This window comes from Petromyzon marinus, chromosome 11 (assembly GCF_048934315.1).
Source record: "Petromyzon marinus isolate PM22_M1 ecotype Great Lakes invasive population chromosome 11, UKy_Petmar_22M1.pri1.0, whole genome shotgun sequence".
Taxonomy (NCBI): Eukaryota; Metazoa; Chordata; class Hyperoartia; order Petromyzontiformes; family Petromyzontidae; genus Petromyzon; species Petromyzon marinus.
In genome coordinates, this window is record NC_133677.1 from 5,204,347 (window position 1) to 5,229,839 (window position 25,493).

The 25,493-nt window shown below is 40.9% G+C and overlaps 1 protein-coding gene across 2 annotated transcripts in view; it reads right to left on the reverse strand.

The window, feature by feature from the left end:
- LOC116941304 (dedicator of cytokinesis protein 1-like) overlaps positions 1–25,493 on the reverse strand; it is a 227,278-nt gene that overhangs the window by 38,935 nt on the left and 162,850 nt on the right. For both annotated transcript variants that reach the window (XM_032952216.2, XM_032952215.2), the window contains exon 34: positions 22,430–22,578. In XM_032952216.2, the coding sequence (XP_032808107.1) occupies positions 22,430–22,578 (149 nt within the window). The remainder of the gene's footprint in view (positions 1–22,429; positions 22,579–25,493) is intronic.

Below are 25,493 nucleotides of genomic sequence, written 5' to 3' on the forward strand. Positions count from 1 at the left end.
TTGTCACGTAAAATAAACATGCCAATTCGTTCCTAGTACAACACATCGGTGTAAATGTTGTGGCTTTGCTCTCAAACACACCGGTGTGCTGTACTAGCAACGAATTGGCACGTTCTGTTTACGTGACAAACCTTACTAATTGGCTGTGTCGGGTGGTGGTGGGTTTAACGACACTTAAATAGCTTGATTACCAGTGCTTTCTACAGTTACAAGCTACAATAGAACTTTCTCGTGGTTCGCATGAACATTCCTTGATGCAAGAACATGATGGCCTGCAACTTTATTATCACCGCGATATATGTTTTTAAAAGGCTATGGAAGAAATACACCATGGGAAATTATTCCAGTGAAAGAATAACATCATGTTACATATTTTAACATTGCCATTATAAAAGCTCTGCATACAACAACACAAACATCTTATTGATGCGCATAGCTGATGCTTATATTACAATAAGGAATGTACACTTAATTATATTATTATGGAATTTTTATTACATACATTATTTGTTATTAATTTAAAGGAATGCTTAAACGAATCACGTAAAATGTCACCTTGCTAAAAATGTAAGTCACACCTTCAGTAATATTTAATTAATCTGTTGTAATCAAGAAATATTGAGCATCAACTGCTTGAGTTAAAACGCTTTCCAAACCCATATTGGCAGAACACATAACTGTGATCGTGAATTACTTAAACTTGCTATTTCATGAAAGAAATCCGCAATGATAATGACTGGAAGGGGTTAAAATTGCAGCATAAAAAGCCCACACGCGGTAGAGTTGATGAGGATAATGAAGATAATTTATTGTCGAATTTAGGCCCCGAGAGCAATGAGAGGCATTCTGGGAGTTGCGCCGCATTCTGCAGAAGAGCCATTCGCGACTGCAGCATTTTACTTTCCTAGAAAATATATAATTTAGTACGGGAGTGATCCAGTCACCTCTCTTCGGTCAACATGATGCCTTGCTGTCCGTCTCAATGAACATTTTCAACGTGTTTTTTATAAAGAGCTGTAAATTAGGATAATGGTAGGTTCGTAATTGTCCCCCCCCCCCACCCTCCGCCCAATGGTAAAGTTAATGCGAGGTGCTTGCATAAATGTGATGCTTTTTGCGAAATAAATCTTTGGACAGTGCGAGATATGCAAAGGTAAAGGTGCAACCCTGACATTTACCTGCCCACGGCACTGCTGGCGGAATGTCACCTGCTGGTCAACTAACTGCCGAGTGGACAGAGTTGGGAGCATTCAACAAACTTGGCAACTGTTTTGATTGCTCTGCTGGGAGTGCCGGATTACCCAGGACTGTGTCCTATACAACCTTTGGGATAACAAAATGTTATTCATACTTTCTCAACGCAGCAAATGGCTCATTTAGCATATTAGTGGACTTTGCATATAAGTGTCGCAACTGCCCACAGTGATCGTATTCTTCACGTGAAATTAGTTACCAGTGCACCACTGTGTGCTGGACAACAACTTCAGAAAGATGACAACAAAACTCCTTCTTACACAAATTTCAATCGGACATCTAGGGCCACGATATTTAGTGCCATTCACCTTTTATTTGACGCATGTCTGTGTCAAGTAAAAATGCCCACATCTCAGAGCTGCAATAAGCTGAACAGCACTCTGTGCTATCGGTGTCATGTCATGAGGCAAATATATCATTTGGATCTCTCACAAAAGAATGTAACCCTTCTAATACTGTCTAAGGGAACGCTCGCGGAGGCGGATATCTAATAACTACTTCTAATCCACGCTCTGCAGGGTTCAGCATTTTCCCACCCAGCCACCCTGCTCCAGACCGCAATGATCACCGCATGGCAGTCCAACTGTTATCCTTAATTCTCGGAGCTGGAAGTTAGCCAAATTAACTGCCTGCTCGCGACCCGATTGCCTTCTCATGGAAAACCTTTTCACACGTAGATTCATGCCGTTCAAATAACCACCGTGACCGGACGCCCCCAAAACGGCATAGGTGGGGAGAGGGTGCCTTCATTCAGCAGGGTACTGACGAAGGACCGCATTTTTATGTTCACGTGGAGAAAACAAATCATTAGGTTGTCATGGCGACACGTGCAATTTAACTGACAAGTGGATTCTCGGGGAAAATCACCACAAATGGGTCGGCTGGTTGGTGGTGTTGAGGGGAGGCCACATTTGCTTGCAAGTTATGAGGGAGACCAGGGAGGCAAGGGGCACGAGGATGATTTTTTGTCACGGCAATTCTGAGATAATTGGCTCCATTTGGGTGCTACAAAGGGAGAAATGAGAAAATCCTGCAGTGTCTGCACAAAAAAAAGCTACTTTTGTGAAAGAGCATCTTCTTCGATAGCCGCACGAATTCGCGTGAGACTTAGGCGACATTGAAATAGTACAAAATATTTTTTAAATGCGACTTCTTTTTTTTTAAGTGACGCCTAAATTGTCTGCATTTCGCTATATTTAGCATTGGGGGAAAAATCAGTCTGCCTCGTTTATATCAGCATTTAAAGCATTCATATTATCTTGATGGGAATAGGGACCTTATCAGTCACGGAAAAGTTACCTTCATCAGAGTTTAGTCTAATGAGGTTTTAATTAGAGCGAGGTTTTCCAAAAGTATCGTTAGCGTCAAACGGTGCAAAATGAGCACAGCGCGCTGATTGCCTTGGTGACATGCGGCCCAACTTGCGTTAGGCAAAAAACAGGTTCAACGTACAAATATTGTTTCCAGAAACAGGCATTAAAATATCACAGTTGCATGTCAGGGCACGTGCAAAAAAGCCTGACAAGGAAAGTGCTAAAATTGTATTTATTTTAAATGAATTGTGTTTTGCACCTTTTACACACGTGGGAAGGAGAAATTAAATAAATAAGACCAAAGGAAAATTAAAAAACACAGTCATATTTAAAATAACGCAGCCTCTTTAATAAACTGGATTCACTACCTGGGACATAAGTGCAATTTATTTTGTCCATTGTTCCGATCCAATTAGTTTAGTACATTGTGTTTATATCTATTACTGTTTAGCATATAATGAATTAAATTTTGATTTAAAGCTTTCGTCACTGCAGTGATTCATATTCTTGGTTCTTTCGGTAAAGCCACGTTGAAGGGAAACAACAAAAATAATAAAATATATATTAAACAATAAAATTCTCACAATTGTATTGTTTTATATATATTTTATTATTTCATTGTTTCCCTTCAACGTGACTTTACCGAAAGAACCAATAATATCTAATTAATTGTTTTTGATATTCATAAAAAAACTTGATGATATTTTAATTACATTTTATTTAAATTAATTGTATGTTTTGCAATTATCCGCAATCCCTTTCATAATCCAGGTCGTCCTTGAAAAATACGTACAGTCTGAATGAGCTCTTAGGAAGTAAAACATTAACGGTAATGAATCTATTTAGCTATCAACAGACTCCTGACATACGCTGTCATGGTTTAATGGTTAGCACACTGGACTTGCAATCCAGAGGTTGCCAATTTTGTTCCGAAAAACAGTGGACAAGTTTCTGAAATCATCCAGCAGTATAAATGGGTACTCCAGAAACATTAGTGGTGGGGTAAAGTGTGGGTATTCACCACCTCTTTTACACGATATCTAGACAGTGTGCACAAGTAGGACAAAACACTCTCAAGGTGCTCTCCAGAGATTCCTTTCGTGGAGAATCCCTTCTACCAGCAGTGGGATGATTGAGCAATTGCAATGCTGCACCCGTACCTTTTATACCGACCTGGTCTGGGTTGAGCGGTTGCATTTGTGATGGTGATGATGATGATGAAAGCATACATGGGTTCGCCTAATGAACCAGCCGCTATGCACGCCAGTGCTCAGATTAAATGAGTGGCTCTCTTGGCTGTGTGGCCATGAATATCTTTGCACGACATCATAATGCAGTACAATACTTTGCACTATAAATTTAAATTGTGCCCAAGTAGCATTTTTAATGTACATTTTCTCATCATACTTTTTCTTTACGCTGGCATACTAAAAAAATTACCTTCAACACATTTCTCAACAACAATGCCTTGAAAGGCAAAATATTTTTTTTTTATTATTATTATATTTGGCACATCCGATTAGGACGGTTGGCCACGTACGGTGTGAAAGAAGTTCAACATACATAAATTCTATATTTTGTATATTTTTCCTCTTAAGGCCAAAGTATTATTAAAACATGAGCCGAGTTTATTTATTTAACCTGTGCTTGTGTACCACTACCAACGCATAATAATCCATTTCCCGCTAAACTAGCTGATTGTTGTGATACCGTATATGCATCCGATTTTTAAACCCTTTTTCAGGGAACGTCGCAGACATTGTCAGTGCATCAAGAAATCACTAAAAGTCCATCTTTTTAGTTATTTGGAATTCAGAAGTGACATTATATTTTTATATCTATAAGCTGAATGTACTTTGAACTGTTTTATCATCATCATCATCATAATAGCTATCTTTACCACCCCTTCTGCTGGTCTCACGATGCAACAATCCGTGGGGAAGTAGGTCTCATCGCCCCATCTCATTGGTAGTGGTGGCGGTGTTCCACTCGGGAGCCATCCCCTCGTTAGGCTGCCATTGGCATCGTTTTCGAGCGCCAGCCATCGTCACCTCTAGATATGTGTCCTGCCCAAGCACGCTAATGTGTCATGGCAGGTAAACTGAAAACGTTCATCATTAGGCCTTTTTGTAGAACATGACTGGATTGTATGTAGCAGAAATAAATCATTACGGGACCTATTCTAGACACGGAAATGTATAAGCAAAGTAAACCACCATTGTGTTTTTTTTTGGAACATCTTTTGATGAAATAGTTTTTAATTGCGACTGACTGCTTGTAAAATATAACATCATATAAAACCATTTTCTCTAAAACATATTGGATTGCGGTCTATAAAGGCAATGACATTTTGTTTATTAAAATGAACGTTCCATTTAACTTACAAAAAAACGCAACAAGCGATTCGAATTACCTTGTAAAACCGCGGCAGGTCCTCTATTACCTGTGGATATTGGAGACTTAAAGGTCTCCAATAAAATGCAGCCTCTTTTGATGATGTAGCTACGCAGGTAGGGTTTTGGTTTTAAATGGCAAACCTTTAAATCAGAGAGAATGCAAACTGGCTACAAGCGCTCCTCAATCATAACTTGAAGACTTTACGTAATCTTAATGGGTAAAGAATTGATTAAAAAGTCAAAAAAATAATTTTAAATGCCATTCATTTTGAATGCGCTTCAAATTAATTGTTAGTCCAGTCTTAGGCACACTCGAGTTATAATTAATTTCTGGAATCAAATTGTTTTTGTAGCTACCATTAACATTTTCACACAAAATGTTAGTTGTCAATGAATGTAGTTAACACATTATGGCATGTAAGGTATAAGACGTTATACTCTTTGGTTCTTTCGGCAAAGTCACGGTCGCTTGTGTTGCGAGCGAAACGTCGTGATTTTATTTTTCTACCCACGTGACTTTGCCGAAAGAACCAAAGAGTATGGATTCCTGCAGTCACGAAAGCTTCAAATCCGTATAAGACGTTGCTCATTCACACGTGCCAAATATAGTTTACATATCTCCACTTGATTGCTCAGTAACATGGTTTGTAGTGTTGTGCACAATGCATAATACCACCACTCCACGCCCAATGCAGGAATTTCCATTAGTCACACAGCCATATGGAGCGTGTATTTTTTTTTCGTGAATAAATCTCAGTGCATCCTACTGACATTTCAACATAAAAAAGTCATGTTGCTGCATTATCTACCTTGTCATGCCCGTGTAAGTCATCAGTCTGTGTGACTACCCCAAGGGAACCCAGTGCCTGCCCGATAACAAGTAATGAGCGTTGCAGACCGTAATTAACGCTCTTCCACACAAATGGCGAGGGACACATTTCCCAGACAGAAGCTTCCACGGTTTCCCAATGTCTGCACTACATCACGGGATGAAGTTAACAGAATTGGGAAAGACGATAGCATGTGATTGAGCAATTAAAAGCCTTCTGTCGGTGAGGGTTCAACCTAAGCCAAGTTAAACATTAAAGCAATGGGTGGATCAATACGTGGGTTGTTGATTGGTAATCAGATGTATGAGAATGGCACGGTTGCACATCTACGTGATAACATCTCAGATAACCCTTCTCCTGTGATTATTTTATGGCGAAAGTGAGCTGCTCTGTGCAACGCATAAAGAAGCTCCCAGCACGTGGAGCGAAACGTCGGACATCGTGCCGAACAACATGCGGTACGACTCGAAAACACGTCAAAGCTACGCAGGACAACTATGAAAACACACAGTAGTATCATAACAGTTTTGCGGTATTTGTCTTGTTAGGAACATATTTTAGATACTCCTGCAGAAATCTGTCATGCTTATGTTGATGTTTTACCATTATATCCTTGTGAACATTTCCAATGGCACTGAGACAAGTTAACATAAAGTATCACACACGATTGTGCCTTTCTTTCATAGACTATGAGAAGACATTTAATGAAATGGAAACCAATGCAGCCATTCCGGCTCTCACAAATTAAGGACTTCATTAAACACGTTTTTTTTATCATCTCTTTTTCTAATAAGCTACATAGAGATTGCATAAATAAACAACAGATATCACAAAAGTCAGGCTCTAAACGTGGTTATTGACACCAACGTTAGAAGATATTGCATATAAGAAATAATGGCATGCAGTAGTAACCATCTCAGATTTTGCTGATGACATTAATTGTAAAAAACAAAGTTAATGACATATATACCACTGTTAAATAAATTGACAAAGGCTACAAAGGAGGCCTAAAGTTAAATTAGCAACACAAAAGTGACGGGCAACAAATTTTACGAACAAAAGTAAATAATTTATGGAGGGACACAACTCGAAAATAGAGAATCTATCTCGGCCAATTATTCACGAATTCATCAGTAAAATGTATCGGGATCAACGTGATGAGCTAAACATGTGAGTGAGAGCAGAATAGATTGTTTTTGGAAAATTCAAGTTGACAAAAGAAATGAACATGCCAGTGTGCCTACAGAAGAGAGTTTACAGTCACTGCATGTTACCCACAATGCCACGGGAATCAGCAACATGAACCATGAGACGGATCACGAAACAAAACGTGAATGGTACGCAAATAAGCATTTAGAGATGAATGCTGGAAATTTCACTGAGCAACAGAAGTCAAGACACATGAATCAGAGTACAAATACAGGGCATCATATTGACTCCGCAACAGTAAAACTGGCCGGCTTAGGCAGTACACATTTCAGGACAAGGGATTATAAGACATAGACAAGACTGGTGACAGATTTGGCAGGCAAAGGAGCAAACATGCTTGAATAAATGTAAACTTGGAATTAAAACTAAAATACAGAAATATACGTAAGGGAATACATGCAAATTACAGACATGATATTGACTGTGAGGGAAAGCGGGCCTGGGCAGGACGCGTCTCTTGAAGGGACGATGGTTCATGGAGGAGACTGCTGATAGAATGGCAGCAAAAAGAGAAAATGCACCCAAGAGGATGACCATTGCAGAGATGGAGTGACGAGATCGGCTCAGGTGTGGGAGCAAGTTCCACTATGGCATCGCAACACCCTGAGGGATGGCAAATATATTGAGAGGCCTTCATCCACCAGTGTATAGCACATATCTGATGAAGATGAATTAGAGAATGTGTATTCATATGGGCACACCTTTACAAAACCAAAATTACTCAACGGTATAGAGGTTTTTTTTTTTTTCAGAATGACTTTATTAATGCTAAGCTTCATAGGGTTCAGTGATCCTAGACAATGTTGAAGGTGGATGAAAGTTATGTGGTGCATCTACTGTATTATGACATGTCACACAAATGTATGCATTGTTTCCTTATAAAGAGCATGCTTGGCTGGCTTGCTCTGGTTTTGATGCTTGTTAGGGTCTTGTTACAGCTGACGCTGGCTACTCTGGTGTTAGCTGAGCTTAATGGCTTTGCTGGTTGGGTCTGCATAGATGCATCTTTTTTTTTTTTACTCTACCCCTAGCGCACAACAGACACCAGCTTACTTAACATAACGTCCATCCGGAAAGGTTCTGTGTTGAAAGTTTGAACTGCTGCATCATTCACGCGGTGAACTTCGCCGCAGACCGGCGATTCTGTTGGTGCCTTCAGTTCGCTCGCCTGATGATGACCGGCACGCTCCGGCTACCATCTCGGCCATCGATGGAGGCGTGGGATTAGAGACAGAAATTGGTTGCCGCGGTGATGGAGCAGATAAAGAGATTTCTCGTGCTGTCAGTGAAAATGTCCCTTGAATGAGAATGCACGATCAATAGTAAGAGCCGGGAGTTTTAATGAATGTAGATTGGTTAATGGAGTAGGTACAAAGAGCTGAAGATAGGGAGGCGAATTTGGTAAGGTGCCTGCAGGCAGTGCACAAACAGAATTGGTATTCATACAAAAGCTGTTCTTGATGTAGTGCCATGTGGAAGTATGATGGTGTTAGTGGAATATTTCACGAAATAAAAAAAAAAGTTTGCTAAGGCACCAAGGGATATATTTCATTTACAGAAGAACTGTAATGGATCAGGGACAGATGTGGATGACTCTACACATATATTGCACGAGCTCTAGCAACGAGCCCAGACACGAGTGCCTCCAAAAAACATGTGAACAAGCTGAAGGCATGCGTACATTTTAAATCAACGCTTCACTGACTTTCGCAATAGTCAAATATCACATTGAGATATGTTTGATCACATTGGGAATTTTAAAGCTGCAGCCTTACGGCTTGTTTCAAAAATGCCACGAAAAAAAACGAAGCGTGTGTTTCCAATCATTGTGGCATAAGTCTGAAGATTAATGTTAAATCGGAAATTATATTGACTGTACACTGCATGGTGTTACTTCAATATCTCACAGGTTTGCTTACAAGGTGCCCTTTTCTCATGTTATTTGGTGAGGATTGGTAAAACCACTCAGGGCTGGCGGTTCAGCGATGGGGCGAGCGGCTCGCAATCCCAAGGTTGCGAGTTCAAATCCTGGTTGGTGGTTCACTCTTCTCATCATCCTTCCTGGGTCGCCAAAAAAACGTACCATTTTGTGGGAAAGTCAACAGTGCTTTTCTCCCAGATGGAGTCGCCTCTGCCATAGGAATGTGGAATTTCCACTACTGGCACAGGGCTGTAAATAGGAGATGAGCACCGCCTCAATGCCAGTCGAGCAGGAAATTAAATATACCTTCTTGAAAGCAATGGAAATAATAAATGGCGCAGTTACAATAATGGGATTGTGTTTGAGAATGATTTTTCTAACTTCCGTAAGAAAAAATAGCCATTGGCAATATGTCGAGAAAAAGAACCTCTCTGCATGAGCTGCAAACTGCCATTAACATCCAAGTTTGACAATTCGCGATGCACATGCACAGCAATGTCACCGGAACAACAGCTAAGAACGAAGCAATAAAACGGTGATGGCTTTGTCAGTGTTGAATATTGCTGACTTGTTCGTGAAGCCACTGTGCGTGTGTTTCAAGTGGTGAACTGGTGTATGTATGTATGGTGAAATTATTTCGCACCGTATGTAGCCAACCTTGCTAATCGGAGGTGTGGGGGGAAGGACAACGAAACTAGAGGCAAACCACGATGAAACACAACATTGCCTAATATTATTGGGAAGCACCATCGAATATTACATGTGATAGGTGACTGGGTCTAATAATTCACCCGCAGAGAAGTGGTGAGTCCGCAACAAGTTGGTTAGAACAAGCAGTTAAAATGGAGAGATATGTACTCTTTGTTTTTTTCGGTAAAGTCACGTAGGTAAAATAAAATAAAAGAAAACAATTAAATCACGACGTTTCGGAGGCAACACAAGCTTCCGTCTTCAGGTGGAACAGTCACAGGTAAAATGAAATAAAACAATTAAATCACAACGTTTCGGAGGCAACACAAGCTTCCGTCTTCAGGTGGAACAGTCACAGCGATCTTGCGGTTAGGGTTAAGATCGCTGTGACTGTTCCACCTGAAGACGGAAGCTTGTGTTGCCTCCGAAACGTCGTAATTTAATTGTTTTCTTTTATTTATTTTACCTACGTGACTTTACCGAAAAAACCAAAGAGTATGAATCCTTGCAGTCACGAAAGCTTCAAATCTAGAATGGAGAGATATGTGTTTTACACTTTATTTAACACAGAGAAGAATTGTACAAAAGTGCCAGCATTAATAATGAATGAAAGCATATCCATGTCATAAATTAAACATGCAGGTTTTTGTGCAGCCATTATTACAATGTATGATTGCTTTATGAGTTAGGCCACGTCATGGTGTAATTCAAATATTCTGGATTGGCCACTCTAACTCTCTCAATATCATCTTTCTGCATTATGTTTGACGTGATTTTAAATCAAGCGTCGTATCTGATTGCTAAATTTGGTTGTGGGAACTGCCCTACAACTTATCAGTGAGCTGAAATAATGAGAATTGGCACGGTAATCGCTTGTAGATGGGACAATTAATTCGTTTGCCATTGTAGGGCAGTGGAGGGGTCTTAATGATACGAATTTGGTCAATCCAGCACGGATTGGTAAAGGGACAGTGGAGTCCAGGACCAGTTCAGACATCACCCATCACTAATTTTAACCATGGCCAGATTTACAGCACAGTGCGCCAAACAATCAGCCACCACTCCACCTCTTCATGAATAGGACACAAATACCTCCGTGCCTCTATATAATTGGCCACATTATGAGAATGTTTGACCGTTGTTTTTTTGTGTGTGTGCGAAACTCGTCCATAAACATATATGTATACACAGTGTAACATGAGAGGGTCAGACGTGTGATGCAGCTGGCTTCGGTGCAAGCTTTAAGGATATATCATTAACCATAAGCAAAGTGCTAGAGCAAAGTGAAGGAGTGTGAAGAAGCCTCTTTGATCCTCACATTAAAATAAAAATGAACGCACATATAAAGGGAGTTAACATATTGCAGGAACAGAAACTAAGCCATAATTTAGAAGAGTGATGTGGGGGCAGATGAGTTCTGTCAATGTTCAGGATCTTTGTAAAATGTAGCCAAAATAATAATAAATACAGCCTATATAGCGCCTTTAATAAAATCTAAAGGCGCTTTACATCAAAGCCCTTTGGGATTGAGGGAAAAAAGCCTCCGGCTTTAGATGGCAAAAACTGATACTTCTGATTTGTAGTTTGGAATTGTATTTGTCATTATATGCCAATATATTGGCAATTTTGGCTTTTCTTTACAATTTCAACATTAACTTCTTTCTTTTGTTTGACTACACATGCAGTTTTGCTTTTGGGGATTTAGGGCAGTCTTTGGAATATGGCATATTTGTCACTTACGCACAATTCACTGAATAATAGCCAGGTTAATATTTACTGCATATATATTAGAATCTGGGACTTCCTTGCAGTATATGATGGATCTGTGGCCATTGTAGAAAGTCCAATCAACGTTATTAACGTAGTGAGCATATTAAATTATTATTATTTTATGCTTGTAAATGAATGTGAAATTGGTCTGAAATTATATCACTCACTCCAGAGCCACTATGGGTTACAAATAACAACATGAGAATAAAGGTGGGATTATAGTTGAATGTGACCTTATTCAATATTTTTTATTACCAAAACTTTGTGGACAGTCCTCATATATGATGTGGAGGATTTTTGCTGTTGTGTGTTTTCGGGTTGTTACCGCATGTTGTTAAATTCAGTTCAGTTTCTAAATTCAAATTCACTTCTTGAAGAAGCTTCCAGTACGTGGAGTGGACATAATTCTAAACAACGTGTGGCAAAACCCAAACATACATCGGAGTGCTAATCCTCATTTGGCAATAGTTTTATTTTATTTATCCGTTATGTGTTGTCAAAAATATTATTATGCAGATGCATCACACAAATTATGATGTTTCAATCAAAAATTGCACCTCTGGGATGGAGTGAAGGCGCAATGGTGAGCACACTATATTATGAACCCAGTGACCTGAAGTCTACCCAGCCATGGATAATATCAGTGGCAAGCGAATATCTGAACTGGTTCTGAGTCTCCCCTTCAATAACTTGCACTGGCCAATGTGGCGACACATTGTCAGACAACATCCATAATGGACAGCAATTAGAGGCCTTCATCAAGTACCAAATTGATATAAATTATTATAATTATTAATTATCATGGTACTTATGCTCTATAAATTATGCTGCCAAAGGTGAATAATACTGTTTGACTAACGATTAATCAGCCGAGTAAATCTGTATTGATATATCACTGACGCATGCTTCTATTTACTTTGTTATTGCAAACTCCTGAATGATAATAATCTCAGCAATGGCCATTTAATGAATTATCTGGAACCAAAGTCATTATCAATGCCCCTTATTTAAACTGGTACAAACATGGAGACATCACAGATTTCACGATGAACACAGTGACTCTCTATAGAAAAGCACTAGTGCATGAAATAATTAGACACACACTAATTTAGAATGTGCACCGATCGATCTGCATCAGAATTCACTGCATTGAACACATTTATTTAGAACTTTTAAGGGCGTCCAGCCTGTGTGTGCCTTTGCCACACTTTGTATGGCTTTGTGGCTAGATTCACGATCGGCGCCACATTATTTCAATATGTATACACAGCCTGTTTTTGTCAGTACACTGCTATAAAAGGGCCGTCCCATGCCGTTCAGCTCGTGGGGGTTAATGACCATGTATGTATGTATGTTGAACTTCTTTTGCACCGTACATAACCAACCTTACCTACTACACCCATCTGTTACACATGGTCACCTATCCGAGCACTAACCAGGCTCAACCTGCTTAGCTTCCGAGATCTGATGAGATCTGGCACATTCCGGTTTATTTGGTCATAGCCACACAGCACTGTCAATGTAGAACTAGAAAGGTATTGGTCCAGCTGGTATTTCTGAAAATATCACGCAATTTTTGAATGAAGTAAATTGCTACATCATTAATAATTTAACACGTTTCCATCGAGATGTTTGAGATCATTTAAGCTAAACACATAGTTGAGATATATTATGTACGTAAATTACCAAAGTGATACCAAAGTCAATGTAGGTATACAAATCTTGTTAAAGGTGTGGCACAAATAAATTGATTCAATTTTGAGTGAATAAGAGCACAGTCCTTTGATGTGATAACATCGTTACCTGCAGGTGCCTGGTAACATACCAAGACAGCAAAAATGTATCTATTGTAATCGAAGACTGATTACTGAGTTTACATTGACAATGTGTTCGCAAAGATGCGTATATGCACAGGGTAATGGTATCTAAAATATTAGTGTGTTGTTATTGTGTTTCTAACAATTTGAGCACTTTTGCTTATTGCTTGCTTTTTCTGGGAACTGACAGAATTCACTCATATAATTGAACAAATCATTAGACGAATCAATCAGGTTATGCACTCTGCTTGAGTGTCAGCCTTTTGTTTTCACCAGGAATACAGTCGAGAAATGTGCAGGAACTACAAGATTAATCGCCTTAAAAGCTGTAAAAAAAATGCAATTAATTTTCAAGTTTTATAAATCTCCAGTGTTTTATTGTTGTTATGTAAGACTGTTTAAGACGAATTTAATGGAAGCAGAGAAAGAATATCCGTGGATTGTCAATTTTAATGGAAAGCATCCAAGATGTTCTTAGATTACATGACTTCTAATCACACAAAAGCAATAGCTTAAAACCACAACCCTAGCCAACAATCATGTCCACAAAAGCTGGAAATATTCCATGCTTTATGCCTCGAGGGATTTCACAAACATCTAAACAGTTAATCTTCTTTGGTTCTTTCGGTAAAGTCACGGAGAATGAGAATAAAATAATAAAATAAAATAAGACAATAAAATTCTCACGACGTTTCGGCCACAACACAAGTAGCCTTCTTCAGGTGAAGGAACAAAACTGTCGGGACGACAAAGCTTCAATGAACGCTGCTAAGATTCGTAGCGTCTTTTAAACTGGTTGAGAGAAAATTTTGATTTAAAGCTTTCGTGACTGCAGTAATTCATATTCTTAGTTTTTTCGGTAAAGTCACGTTGAAGAGAAACAACAAAATAACAAAATATATATAAAACAATAAAAATTCTCACGACGTTTCGACCATAACTCAAACGGTCATCATCAGGTGTGTCGGTTTGCATAAATGTATTTTGAAAACGGCATATTTATTTATTTATATAAAAATAACGTTTGCGTCACGCGCAACGATTGGCTGTTTGCCAGGACTAGTCCATCTATTTTTTGAAAAGAGGAGGGGGGAGACGAAATTTGTTTTTATGTATGCTGTCTGAAAGCCACTGTAAGCGTGAACAATCAATCAAGAACTGAAATGATTTATCAAATCTTTCCAATGATTGCTAAGATAGAATCCATCTTCTCGGTTGAAATTGTCTCTGTGTTTGTATATGTGGATAGCCTCATGAACGAATCTCTCATGGAAGCCAGATGGCTTACAAAGAACCTCCGTCTTGGAAAAGTCAATGGCAGCATACATAAAAACAAATTTCGTCTCCCCCCTCCTCTTTTCAAAAAATAGATGGACTAGTCCTGGCAAACAGCCAATCGTTGCGCGTGACGCAAACGTTATTTTTATATAAATAAATAAATATGCCGTTTTCAAAATAAATTTATGCAAACCGACACACCTGATGATGACCGTTTGAGTTATGGTCGAAACGTCGTGAGAATTTTTATTGTTTTATATATATTTTGTTATTTTGTTGTTTCTCTTCAACGTGACTTTACCGAAAAAACTAAGAATATGAATTACTGCAGTCACGAAAGCTTTAAATCAAAATTTAATCGCCTCTACGGGGAGGGTTTTCACATAACTTTAAGATCTTTCAACAAACTCCGGGATAAGAAAGCTCAGATGATCGAGTCTCTCACCTTCCTGAAGAGATGCCGCGACTCTGGGGTAATACCAATCGCATTTACACTCACCTCTGCTACTGTAACTTATTCTAATGCGAAACGAATTCTTTTCAAAACTAGCTTAGCTCTTATCTCAGAAAAAATCAGACTTATACGCACAGAACTAGATCAGTTAGACAAGACACTCTACAAATCACACTTATCATTGACGGCAATAATGTCCACATCGGATTGGGAACATGTAGACAATATGACTGCCTCTTCAGCTGCTACTATGTCGACCAAATGTAAGGAAAACCTGATTTCCAAATTTAACCTCCTATTCAACAAAAGACCGGACCCACACACCAAAAAGTTAGACGTTAATAAAGTCGTAATTAATCGCAGTAACAGTTCTATTTCCGATGGTCTGAAATCCGTTTTAGCTAAAGGTCTAAACTTTGCAGTCACACCTAAACACATACCAGTTAATGATATAATTGCCCAAGTAGACGTTGCTCTCAGGGGCCTGGGTCACATCGCTGCAGACGTAGCAAGATCTGAAATCGCTGCAACCCTCAAAAACGCTAAGATGCCAGCTAGCAACCTCAGCAAAAATGAGCGTTTTGAATTATATAAATTAAAAAAGAGGAATGATATTGTAGTTCTCTCAGCTGACAAAGGCAATGCTACTGTTATCATGGATAAAATAGAATACAACAACAAAATTAAAGAATTACTCGACGATGGTAGTTATACAAAAATAAAAAGAGATCCCACCAACAGCCTCGTCACACAAACCAACAAAATAATTTCTGATTCAACCGCATTAATTGATCAATCTAAACAGTTTTTATTGAAACCTTCTGCTGCCAGGCCACCAAGATTATACGGCTTACCAAAAATACATAAAGTTGATACACCTCTTCGTCCCATAGTCTCTACTATCAGCTCCCCCACCTACAAACTAGCTCGTTTTTTGTCTGAAATCCTGCGTCCTTTCACTGGAAAGACCACCTCTGCGGTACAAAATTCTACTCACCTGGTATCAACAATCAAGGGTATTTCCCTGTCCCCAGACGACCTGCTTGTCAGTTTTGATGTAGTTTCCTTATTCACCAAGGTTCCTGTACCTGACACCATTGCAATCATTGAAGACTTGGTTCATCAAGGACTAAACACTGAGGTACCCCCCCTGGTGAGACACTGTTTAACCAATACATACTTCACTTGGAATGGAACTTTCTACAAACAAACTGAGGGCACCCCAATGGGCTCCCCCCTTTCTCCAGTTATAGCTAACATTTTCATGGAGAAATTTGAGACTGACGCCATCCAGACTGCCACTCTGCGCCCAACCTTATGGAAGAGGTACGTGGATGACACTTTTGTCATCTGGCCACATGGCCGGCCTGCTCTAGACCAATTCTTCGACCACATCAATTCCATACACCCAGCCATCAGATTTACCATGGAAGTCGAAATAGATGGCAAGATACCTTTTTTGGATGTCCTAATTAAAAAGAGACCTGATGGTTCAATGAGCCACTCTGTCTACAGGAAAGCTACCCATACGGATGCTTATCTGAAACCGGATTCCCACCACCATCCATCACAGAAGAATTCTCTCATCAAGACTCTGTATCATAGAGCCCAATGCATATCCGACCAGGAACACATAAGCAGTGAACTCAAGCACGTACACCAAGCTCTTAGGGCTAATGGTTACTCCGACTATACAATCCGCAAAGCTATCACTCAAACCATGAAGAAGAACCCTCTTGAGGAGCCTTTCAAAACCATCACTTTACCCTACATTGCTGGGATCACAAAAAAGATCTCCAAAATCTTGAATAAACACAAGATCCAGGTCCGTTTCAACACATTACATAAAATCCGTGATCTGGTTCCGTCTGTAAAAGATGTGATTCCGGACATACAATACCCTGGTGTCTACAAACTAAGTTGCCTCTGTGGTAGTAGTTACATTGGAGAAACCAAACGCCATATCTCGGACCGCATTCGTGAACATAAAGCAGACCTTAAACACGGTAGGACCAACACCTCGGCCGTAGCAGATCATTGTTCTAATTCAGTAGGCTCACATGCCATTGACTTTTCCAAGACGGAGGTTCTTTGTAAGCCATCTGGCTTCCATGAGAGATTCGTTCATGAGGCTATCCACATATACAAACACAGAGACAATTTCAACCGAGAAGATGGATTCTATCTTAGCAATCATTGGAAAGATTTGATAAATCATTTCAGTTCTTGATTGATTGTTCACGCTTACAGTGGCTTTCAGACAGCATACATAAAAACAAATTTCGTCTCCCCCCTCCTCTTTTCAAAAAATAGATGGACTAGTCCTGGCAAACAGCCAATCGTTGCGCGTGACGCAAACGTTATTTTTATATAAATAAATAAATATGCCGTTTTCAAAATAAATTTATGCAAACCGACACACCTGATGATGACCGTTTGAGTTATGGTCGAAACGTCGTGAGAATTTTTATTGTTTTATATATATTTTGTTATTTTGTTGTTTCTCTTCAACGTGACTTTACCGAAAAAACTAAGAATATGGTTGAGAGAAGTGAGGCACCTTGACAAAGGGGTTTATATATCAAACAGGAGAATTTAGCATTGAAATAGCTGAGGGATTAGCTTGTGACTGGTCACAGAAATAGCTATGTTAAAGTCAAAGCCTACACATCCACAGAGGCACCAAGTACAAACCAAACAGAATAATTTAGCATTGAAATAGCTGAGGGATTAGTTTGTGACTGGTCACAGAAATAGCTATGTTAAAGTCAAAGCCTACACATCTACAGAGGCACCAAGTACATGGACGCCAAAGGGGTTGCAACAACTCAACTATCATGCAGTAAACCGATGTGAAAAAACCCAAGTCTAAATTACATCAATATAATAAATGTACTTAATATATTCTTCAATAAGCTGAGCTATTAACAGCAACTGGGTATACACTACACTATATAATGAATACCATATTGTAAACAGATAAAAAAACTAAAATATAAACTACCTCAATGTTATCAATAAACTCTATATATTCTCCAATCAGCTGAGCTACCAACAATAAGTCGTTATATATCACAATGCTATATGGCGAAAAAATGGGTGGATTCTTACCCTCAACATCAGGACCACGGACAGCTACGAGCCCCGTTCAGACGGATGAGTCCATCCATGGTCGGAACGGAGGAGGGAGGAGAGAAACAGCTGCGAGGCGCTGTACTCCATGTTATAAACCATACCATTAACCGTGGTGTGAGAGGTATTAAGAGTCAATGCCAGCGAAAGATCTGCGGTCTGAAGGTCACCATAAAATACAATTAATTAAGAACCGAAATGGTTTAAAACATCTTTCCAATGGTTACTAAGCCAGAATCCATCTTCTCGGTTGAAATTGTCTCTGTGCTTGTATATGTGGATGGCCTCATGAACGAATCTCTCATGGTAGCCGGTTGGCTTGCAAAGAACCTCCATCTTGGAGAAGTCAATGTCATGTGAGCCCACTGAATTATAACAGTGATCTGCCACGGCAGAGGAGTTCGTTCTACCATGTTTCAAGTCTGCTTTATGTTCGCGGATGCGGTCCAAGGTATGTCGTTTGGTTTCTCCAATGTAGCTACTACCACAGAGGCACTTTATTTTCTAAACGCACGGGTACTGTATGTCTGGAACAGCATCTTTTACAGATGGAACCAGATCACGGATTTTATGTACTGTGTTGAATCGGACCTGGATCTTGTGTTTATTCAGGATTTTGGAGATCTTTTTAGTGACCCCTGCAATGTAGGGTAAGGTGATGGTTTTGAGTGGCTGCACAAGAGGATCCTTCTTCATGACTGGAGTGATGGCTTTGCGGATTGTGTAGTCGGAGTAGCCTGGTGTACGTGCTTGAGTTCACTGGTAATGTGTTCCTGGTCGGAAATGCATTGGGCTCTATGGTATAGAGTCTTGATGAGGGAGTTCTTCTGGGATGGATGGTGGTGGGAATCCGGTTTCAAGTAAGCATCTGTATGAGTAGCTTTCCTGTAGACAGAGTGGCTCATTGAACCATCAGGTCTCCTTTTAATCAAGACATCCAAAAAGGGTAGCTTGCCATCTTTTTCCACCTCCATGGTAAATCTGACGGCTGGGTGTATGGAATTGATGTGGTCGCGGAATTGGTCTAGAGCAGGCTGGCCATGTGGCCAGATGACAAAAGTGTCATCCACGTACCTCTTCCATAAGGTCGGGCGTAGAGTGGCAGTCTGGATGGCGTCAGTTTCAAATTTTTCCATGAATACGTTGGCTACAACTGGAGACAGGGGGGAGCCCATTGGGGTGCCCTCAGTCTGTTTGTAGAAAGTTCCATTCCAGGTGAAATATGTGTTGGTTAAGCAATGTCTCACCAGGGGGGGTACATCAGTATGCAGTCCTTGATGAACCAGGTCTTCAATGATAGCGATGGTGTCAGGTACCGGAACTTTGGTGAACAAGGACACCACATCAAAACTGACAAGCAGGTCGTCTGGGGACAGGGAAATGCCTTTGATTTTCGATACCAGGTGAGTAGAATTTAGTACCGCAGAGGTGGTTTTTCCAGTGAAAGGTCGCAGTATATCAGCAAGAAAATGGGCCAGTTTATAGGTGGGAGAGTTGATAGTAGAGACGATGGGACGAAGGGGTGTATCTTCTTTGTGTATCTTTGGAAGGCCATATAATCTTGGTGGTCTGGCAGCAGAGGGTTTCAACGATAACTGTTTGGTCTGATCAATTAATGCTGTTGAATCAGAGATGATTTTGTTCATTTTGGTAACCAGGCTGTTGGTGGGATCTCTTTTTATTTTTGTATAGCTGCCATCGTTGAGTAGTTCTTGAATTTTGTTGTTATATTCTGTTTTGTCCATGATGACAGTGGCACTGCCCTTGTCGGCTGAGAGGACGACAATATCATCTCTCTTTTTTAATTGAGATAATTCAAAGCGTTCATCTTTGCTGATGTTGCTAGGTGGCATCTTAGCGTTTTTGAGGGTTGCAGCGATTTCAGATTTTGCTACGTCTGCAGAGATGTGACTCAAGCCCTTGAGTGCAACGTCGACATGGGCAATGATATCATTAACCGGTATGTGTCTCGGTGTGACAGCAAAGTTTAGACCTTTAGCTAAAACGGATTTCAGACCATCAGAAATGGAACTGTTACTGCGATTAATTACGACTCTGTTAACGTCTATCTTTTCGGTGTGTGGATCCGATTTTTTGTTGCCATATAGCATTGTAATATATAACGACTTATTGTTGGTAGCTCAGCTGATTGGAGAATATATCGAATTTATTGATAACATTGAGGTAGTTAATATTTTTTTTATCTGTTTACTATATGGTATTCATTATATAGTGTAGTGTATACCCAGTTGCTGTTAATAGCTCAGCTTATTGAAGAATATATTAAGTACATTTATTATATTGATGTAATTTAGACTTGGGTTTTTTCACATCGGTTTACTGCATGATAGTTGAGTTGTTGCAACCCCTTTGGCGTCCATGTACTTGGTGCCTCTGTAGATGTGTAGGCTTTGACTTTAACATAGCTATTTCTGTGACCAGTCACAAACTAATCCCTCAGCTATTTCAATGCTAAATTATTCTGTTTGGTTTGTACTTGGTGCCTCTGTGGATGTGTAGGCTTTGACTTTAACATAGCTATTTCTGTGACCAGTCACAAGCTAATCCCTCAGCTATTTCAATGCTAAATTCTCCTGTTTGATATTTAAACCCCTTTGTCAAGGTTCCTCACTTCTCTCAACCAGCTTAAAAGACGCTACGAATCTTAGCAGCGTTCATTGAAGCTCTGTCGTCCCGACAGTTTTGTTCCTTCACCTGAAGAAGGCTACTTGTGTTGTGGCCGAAACGTCGTGAGAATTTTATTGTCTCATTTTATTTTATTATTTTATTCTCATTCTACGTGACCGAAAGAACCAAAGAAGATGAATCCTTGCAGTCACGAAAGCTTCAAATCGAAATCTAAACAGTTCTCATTATTGTATATCATCTCATGGGTAGGCCGTCATAATTGTGCTGTATTGTCTCAACAACGACGACGGCACGATGTCCGACATTTCGCAGCACATCCTGGGAGCTCATGTGTATATATGCACATTCCCGAAGACGCTCGCACCACGTGGAGTGAAAACGGACAGCATGCCGAACAGTACGCGGTGCAGCGCGGAGACACTCGTTGAGATAAATTGTGTGACCTATTCGCGTGTGGTTTCAGGAATAAAATCCGTGGTTGAATGCGATGTGACCCTGACGCTCGTGCGACATTTGTTTCGCTCCAGATTTAACTATCCAGACGGCAGACGTATTGTGCAATCAACAATGGCGGCCCCCTTGAACAACTGCGCATTCATTCCAATCGCTATGTTGTTCGCGGGTTGTGCCATGTCACGTTCGGCACGGGGACTATGCCTATGCGGCACAAACACGAAAATCTAACCGCCTACAATGTATTTCTTTGTTTTCTGGGTGACAACTGCATGGATTGTCGCACCATTTGCAAACGGGTGGAATGCCAGAAATCAGGACATGAACGTGCGTGCATGTGTGTGGGGAGCGGCAGCGTAGCGGTTAGCGCGCTGTGTTATGAACCTTGTCACCCGAGTTCGATTCCCGCTCATGGCCAACATCAGTTGACGATTATCTGAACCGGTCCTGGGTCTCCCCTAGGTCGACTCAGCCTCAAATAAGTACCTGGTGCGGTGTGTAAAAACGTCGCCATTAGGGAGACAAAGGCGGCCGGGCGTGGTACTGGTCACCCACCCCCTCGTGTGCCGTTCAGGCCTTCACAGGTGCTCGCTAACTGCACTTGCCCCAACAATCTGTCTTTGTATGTGTGATGACTATAGCAGTAGTAGGTGAGTTGATGACTTCAACTCCAGCCAACATCACTCGTGTCGAGAGGTTACAGATGACAGGCGAGTAGGAATTACGCCCAATTTCAGCAGTCAAAGGGGGTGGATGCGGGAACAGTTTATTTAATTACCCAGCCCAGACCTAGCTCTTTTCAACTTCCATCCTCGAAGACCCTGTGAAAGATGTTGTGCTGGGGAAGATGGTTTCACATTAACAAGACTGTGAAATCAATCGTGCAGTTGGTGGCTTTACGGACAACCAAATCACCTCTCTGCTGTCACCATTAAGAAGCTGGTAAGTCACTGGGACAAGTAAAACTACGCTAGAGCGGTTCTCTAGAGTTCCCTCGAGCAGAGGTTCTTACATCAGCAGTGGCATGAGCAAGCAGTAGCAGGGCAGCACATTTACCTTTTTACCTAAACCTGACCAGAGCAAATGTATGTTTGCTCATCTGACTCTGGACTCTAACCCAGTATCTCTCTTGCTCTGGCTCAACAAGCAAAGGTGCCACGAGTAACTCAACAAAGATACATACTGCCAGACCGCGAAGCGGAGTGGGCCGGGGTGAGGTCCAGTTGTGTGGAAGTAGCACACGGTAGAGGAATAATGGCTTACCTTCTTGAATTCACGGGTGTAGTGGTATTCACACTGCATCATGTCAAAGAAGATGGGGATGGTGGCCTTGCGTAGCTCCATTTCAGGAACCAATGTCATCTCCAAAATGGGGCCAATCATCCCAGGGATGAAGCGAATCTTGTGCTGGCCTGCAAAGCACACAACGATGTTTGTAAAATCCTGAAAACCCAATGTTATTGGCCTGCAAGAGCATGCACGTAAAGTATTGAATTTTCTCACGATGGCTGTTTTTGTTCATAACTACGCATAGCATTTGGGTGCGCATGGTAACTGCAGACATCACACGTTTGCTGCCATCGTGCCAGTGTCGCTATAACCACGTGAAAGCAATTTACAATTTTGCACGACGTTTGCACTTATCGTTATTTGAAAATAAACATTTATTTTGGCGCTGCCTTAAAATAGATAACTCAAAGCCACGCACTCAATGGAAATATGTCCACGCTTCTTCCCATTTTACAACTAATGTTTGTAACCCGGTTTTTTTTTGCATGATTGCAAATTGTTGTGAGCTTAAGCGTTAAGCCAAATGTGCATTAAAGCCACAGCCATTTTATCTCTGAGAGTTGCTGTCAGACAGATGTGACCCACAGTGCAGTTGATTTTGTTTCGACCCTGTCAAACTGTTTCTCGGTCTGCACAAGGGGATAACCCTCTGAAGCCCACTGCTGACCAATTTTCTCCCTCAACTTGAGTGTGATTGAAGACCCCTTTTGCTGGGCCCTGTCAATTAATGTGCTGAGATTGGCAATCTTGCCGTGCATGAGAACTCTCGCCCGAGCAATCGCCATTCATTTTTTCAGTTGTTGATGTTGCCAGGGTGCAAACCCGAGCTGAAATGAAGGACTGCCGACATTACCCTGCTCTCCCTGCATGAGATCATGGAACCACCCAGCCCACAGATGATGGCACCAATATTGCGGGCCGTGAATGTTACGTGGTGGTGGTGGGGGGAAGTCACGAGCGTTTTCATTTTCTGACCGATTTGACGTTGCTCACAATTTCCCTGCCGCGTGAATGATGGCTGTTTTTGTAGATGCAGCCAATGGGCAAGCAGGCGCGAACGCATGGGGATTAGAAGGCAGGGTGCAGTCGACGCGAGTTGCACAGACGTTAAATTCACAGTTGCTAACAAGGACATGTGGCGCAGAAAAGCGCACTCACTGGTACTGGTAGGAATTTGCAGTGATTAGGGACAGCATGCAACTGTATACAATATAGACTCAAGGTGCTTTTCTTCTCGAGGCGGGTTCCAATATTAAACAAATGTTGAATGCATCTGTGTCTCATTTGAATTTCATTTACCTTTGACGTGAGTAGATGTGGTCACTTTATGCATGTTCGGCACATATCTAGAGATCTGTTTTTATTAGTGTCATTAAAATCATTACCACTGCAATCGTATTTAATTACCTGGGGTTGTGTACAGTGAACATAATTTGTCGCTCGCAATTCGAAGCTTGAGAGTTTAAACCCTCCTTGGGTTGAGCTCAACCCTTTGTCCCCCCACGGTTATTAAAATGGGTACCACTTTGTGGAAGACAACAGTTGCCCCTCAGGATACATTTGCTCCCACCAGGATTGTAAGCAGACCCCCTATCTTGTTTAGGCCGTCAGTCACTTATTGGTCGAATTATGAACATTCATGACATTTGTATTATTATGTACATATAGCCATTTTGTCAATCCACTGCTGGATGACAGCGGCCCACACCATGCGGGTCGTCGAGTTATTAGACCTTACTTCACCATGCTAGGTTGCTGAAGGTGGGACATTGAGATGCAGGAGTATAGAAGTAAAGTACAACAATAGATTTTTCTGTCCTGCTGTCTGCTGTCCACATAATAGCACAACGCCACAGCCATCATATGACACCCTGTTTGTGCGTGGTGGTCAATCATCCAAACGCCAGGCTCAAACAAGCTTAACTTCTGAAATATGACAAGATTGGGTACATTTAGAGTAATTTGGTCACTGCCACAGTTATATAGGCAGTCCTTTAAAAAAAAACAGGTGAAAAAATCAGTATTTATTACATATATCAAATGTATCTAAACTCGAAGCAAATATAGTTCTACATTACGATATGTTGATTATCCAACTCACTGGAACTCGGGTATAAGCAGATAAGTGAACATGTATATAAAATGACACTTACACCATGCACAAATACTGCAGTGCATGTGTAGGGGGATAATTGGTCAGGGCGGATATGTAATAGTCGGAGATGTGACATTGTAATGCACTGCAATTCTTGGAAGACACATTTGTAGTGTGAAAGAAACACAACGCTTGAAAAATAGCTGACTACTTAGAAAGCAAAATAAAACGCAGTCGAAAACGGCACACTTTAGGCCAACCACGCGAATACATTTGCAATGCAAAAACGTGCAGGGCATATTCATTACCAGTTGTCCGTAAACGAATATAAGGAGCGTGGTGGTTTCGCACGTGCGCTGGGGCTGGTGTTTACACGATTGGATTGGTGCCTCTGCCCTCAAACTCTGCAATAATGTAGTCACTGGACCCTAAGGTTTCTGTCTGAGCATGGATGTGTTAAATTGCCATCTGACTCAACCAGATGTGAGTGGAAAGGAAAAGAAAGTCAAGGGATGAGGACTGCCATTGCAATGCTGGCAAGTGTGTGTGTGCCAGCATGCGGATCCAATGTTCCATTATTAAGCCAGCCCATTTAATCCGTAACTTACAACGGTAATTAGCGATTCCAGTGTTATTAGTATTAAGGGTAAGGCTTTGGAGTTAACAAGGAAATAATTTTTGAATGCAGGTCGCATGTTTGGCACTGCTGCAGTAATAAGTGTGCAAATCCAATGGGAATAAGTATGCAAATGCATTGAGGGATTCATGTGCTACGTTGTAACCCCCCCCTGTCCTACCCACCCCCCTCAATAGCCCCTGCCCCCCCCCCCCGAGCCCCCTTCACCCACCCCACCCCCAAAACCCCACCAAGAACCCCCCCCCCCTTCCACTTTGAGGCATTTCAAACAGCGACAAAGATCCCCCAGTATAGCCTGAACAAAC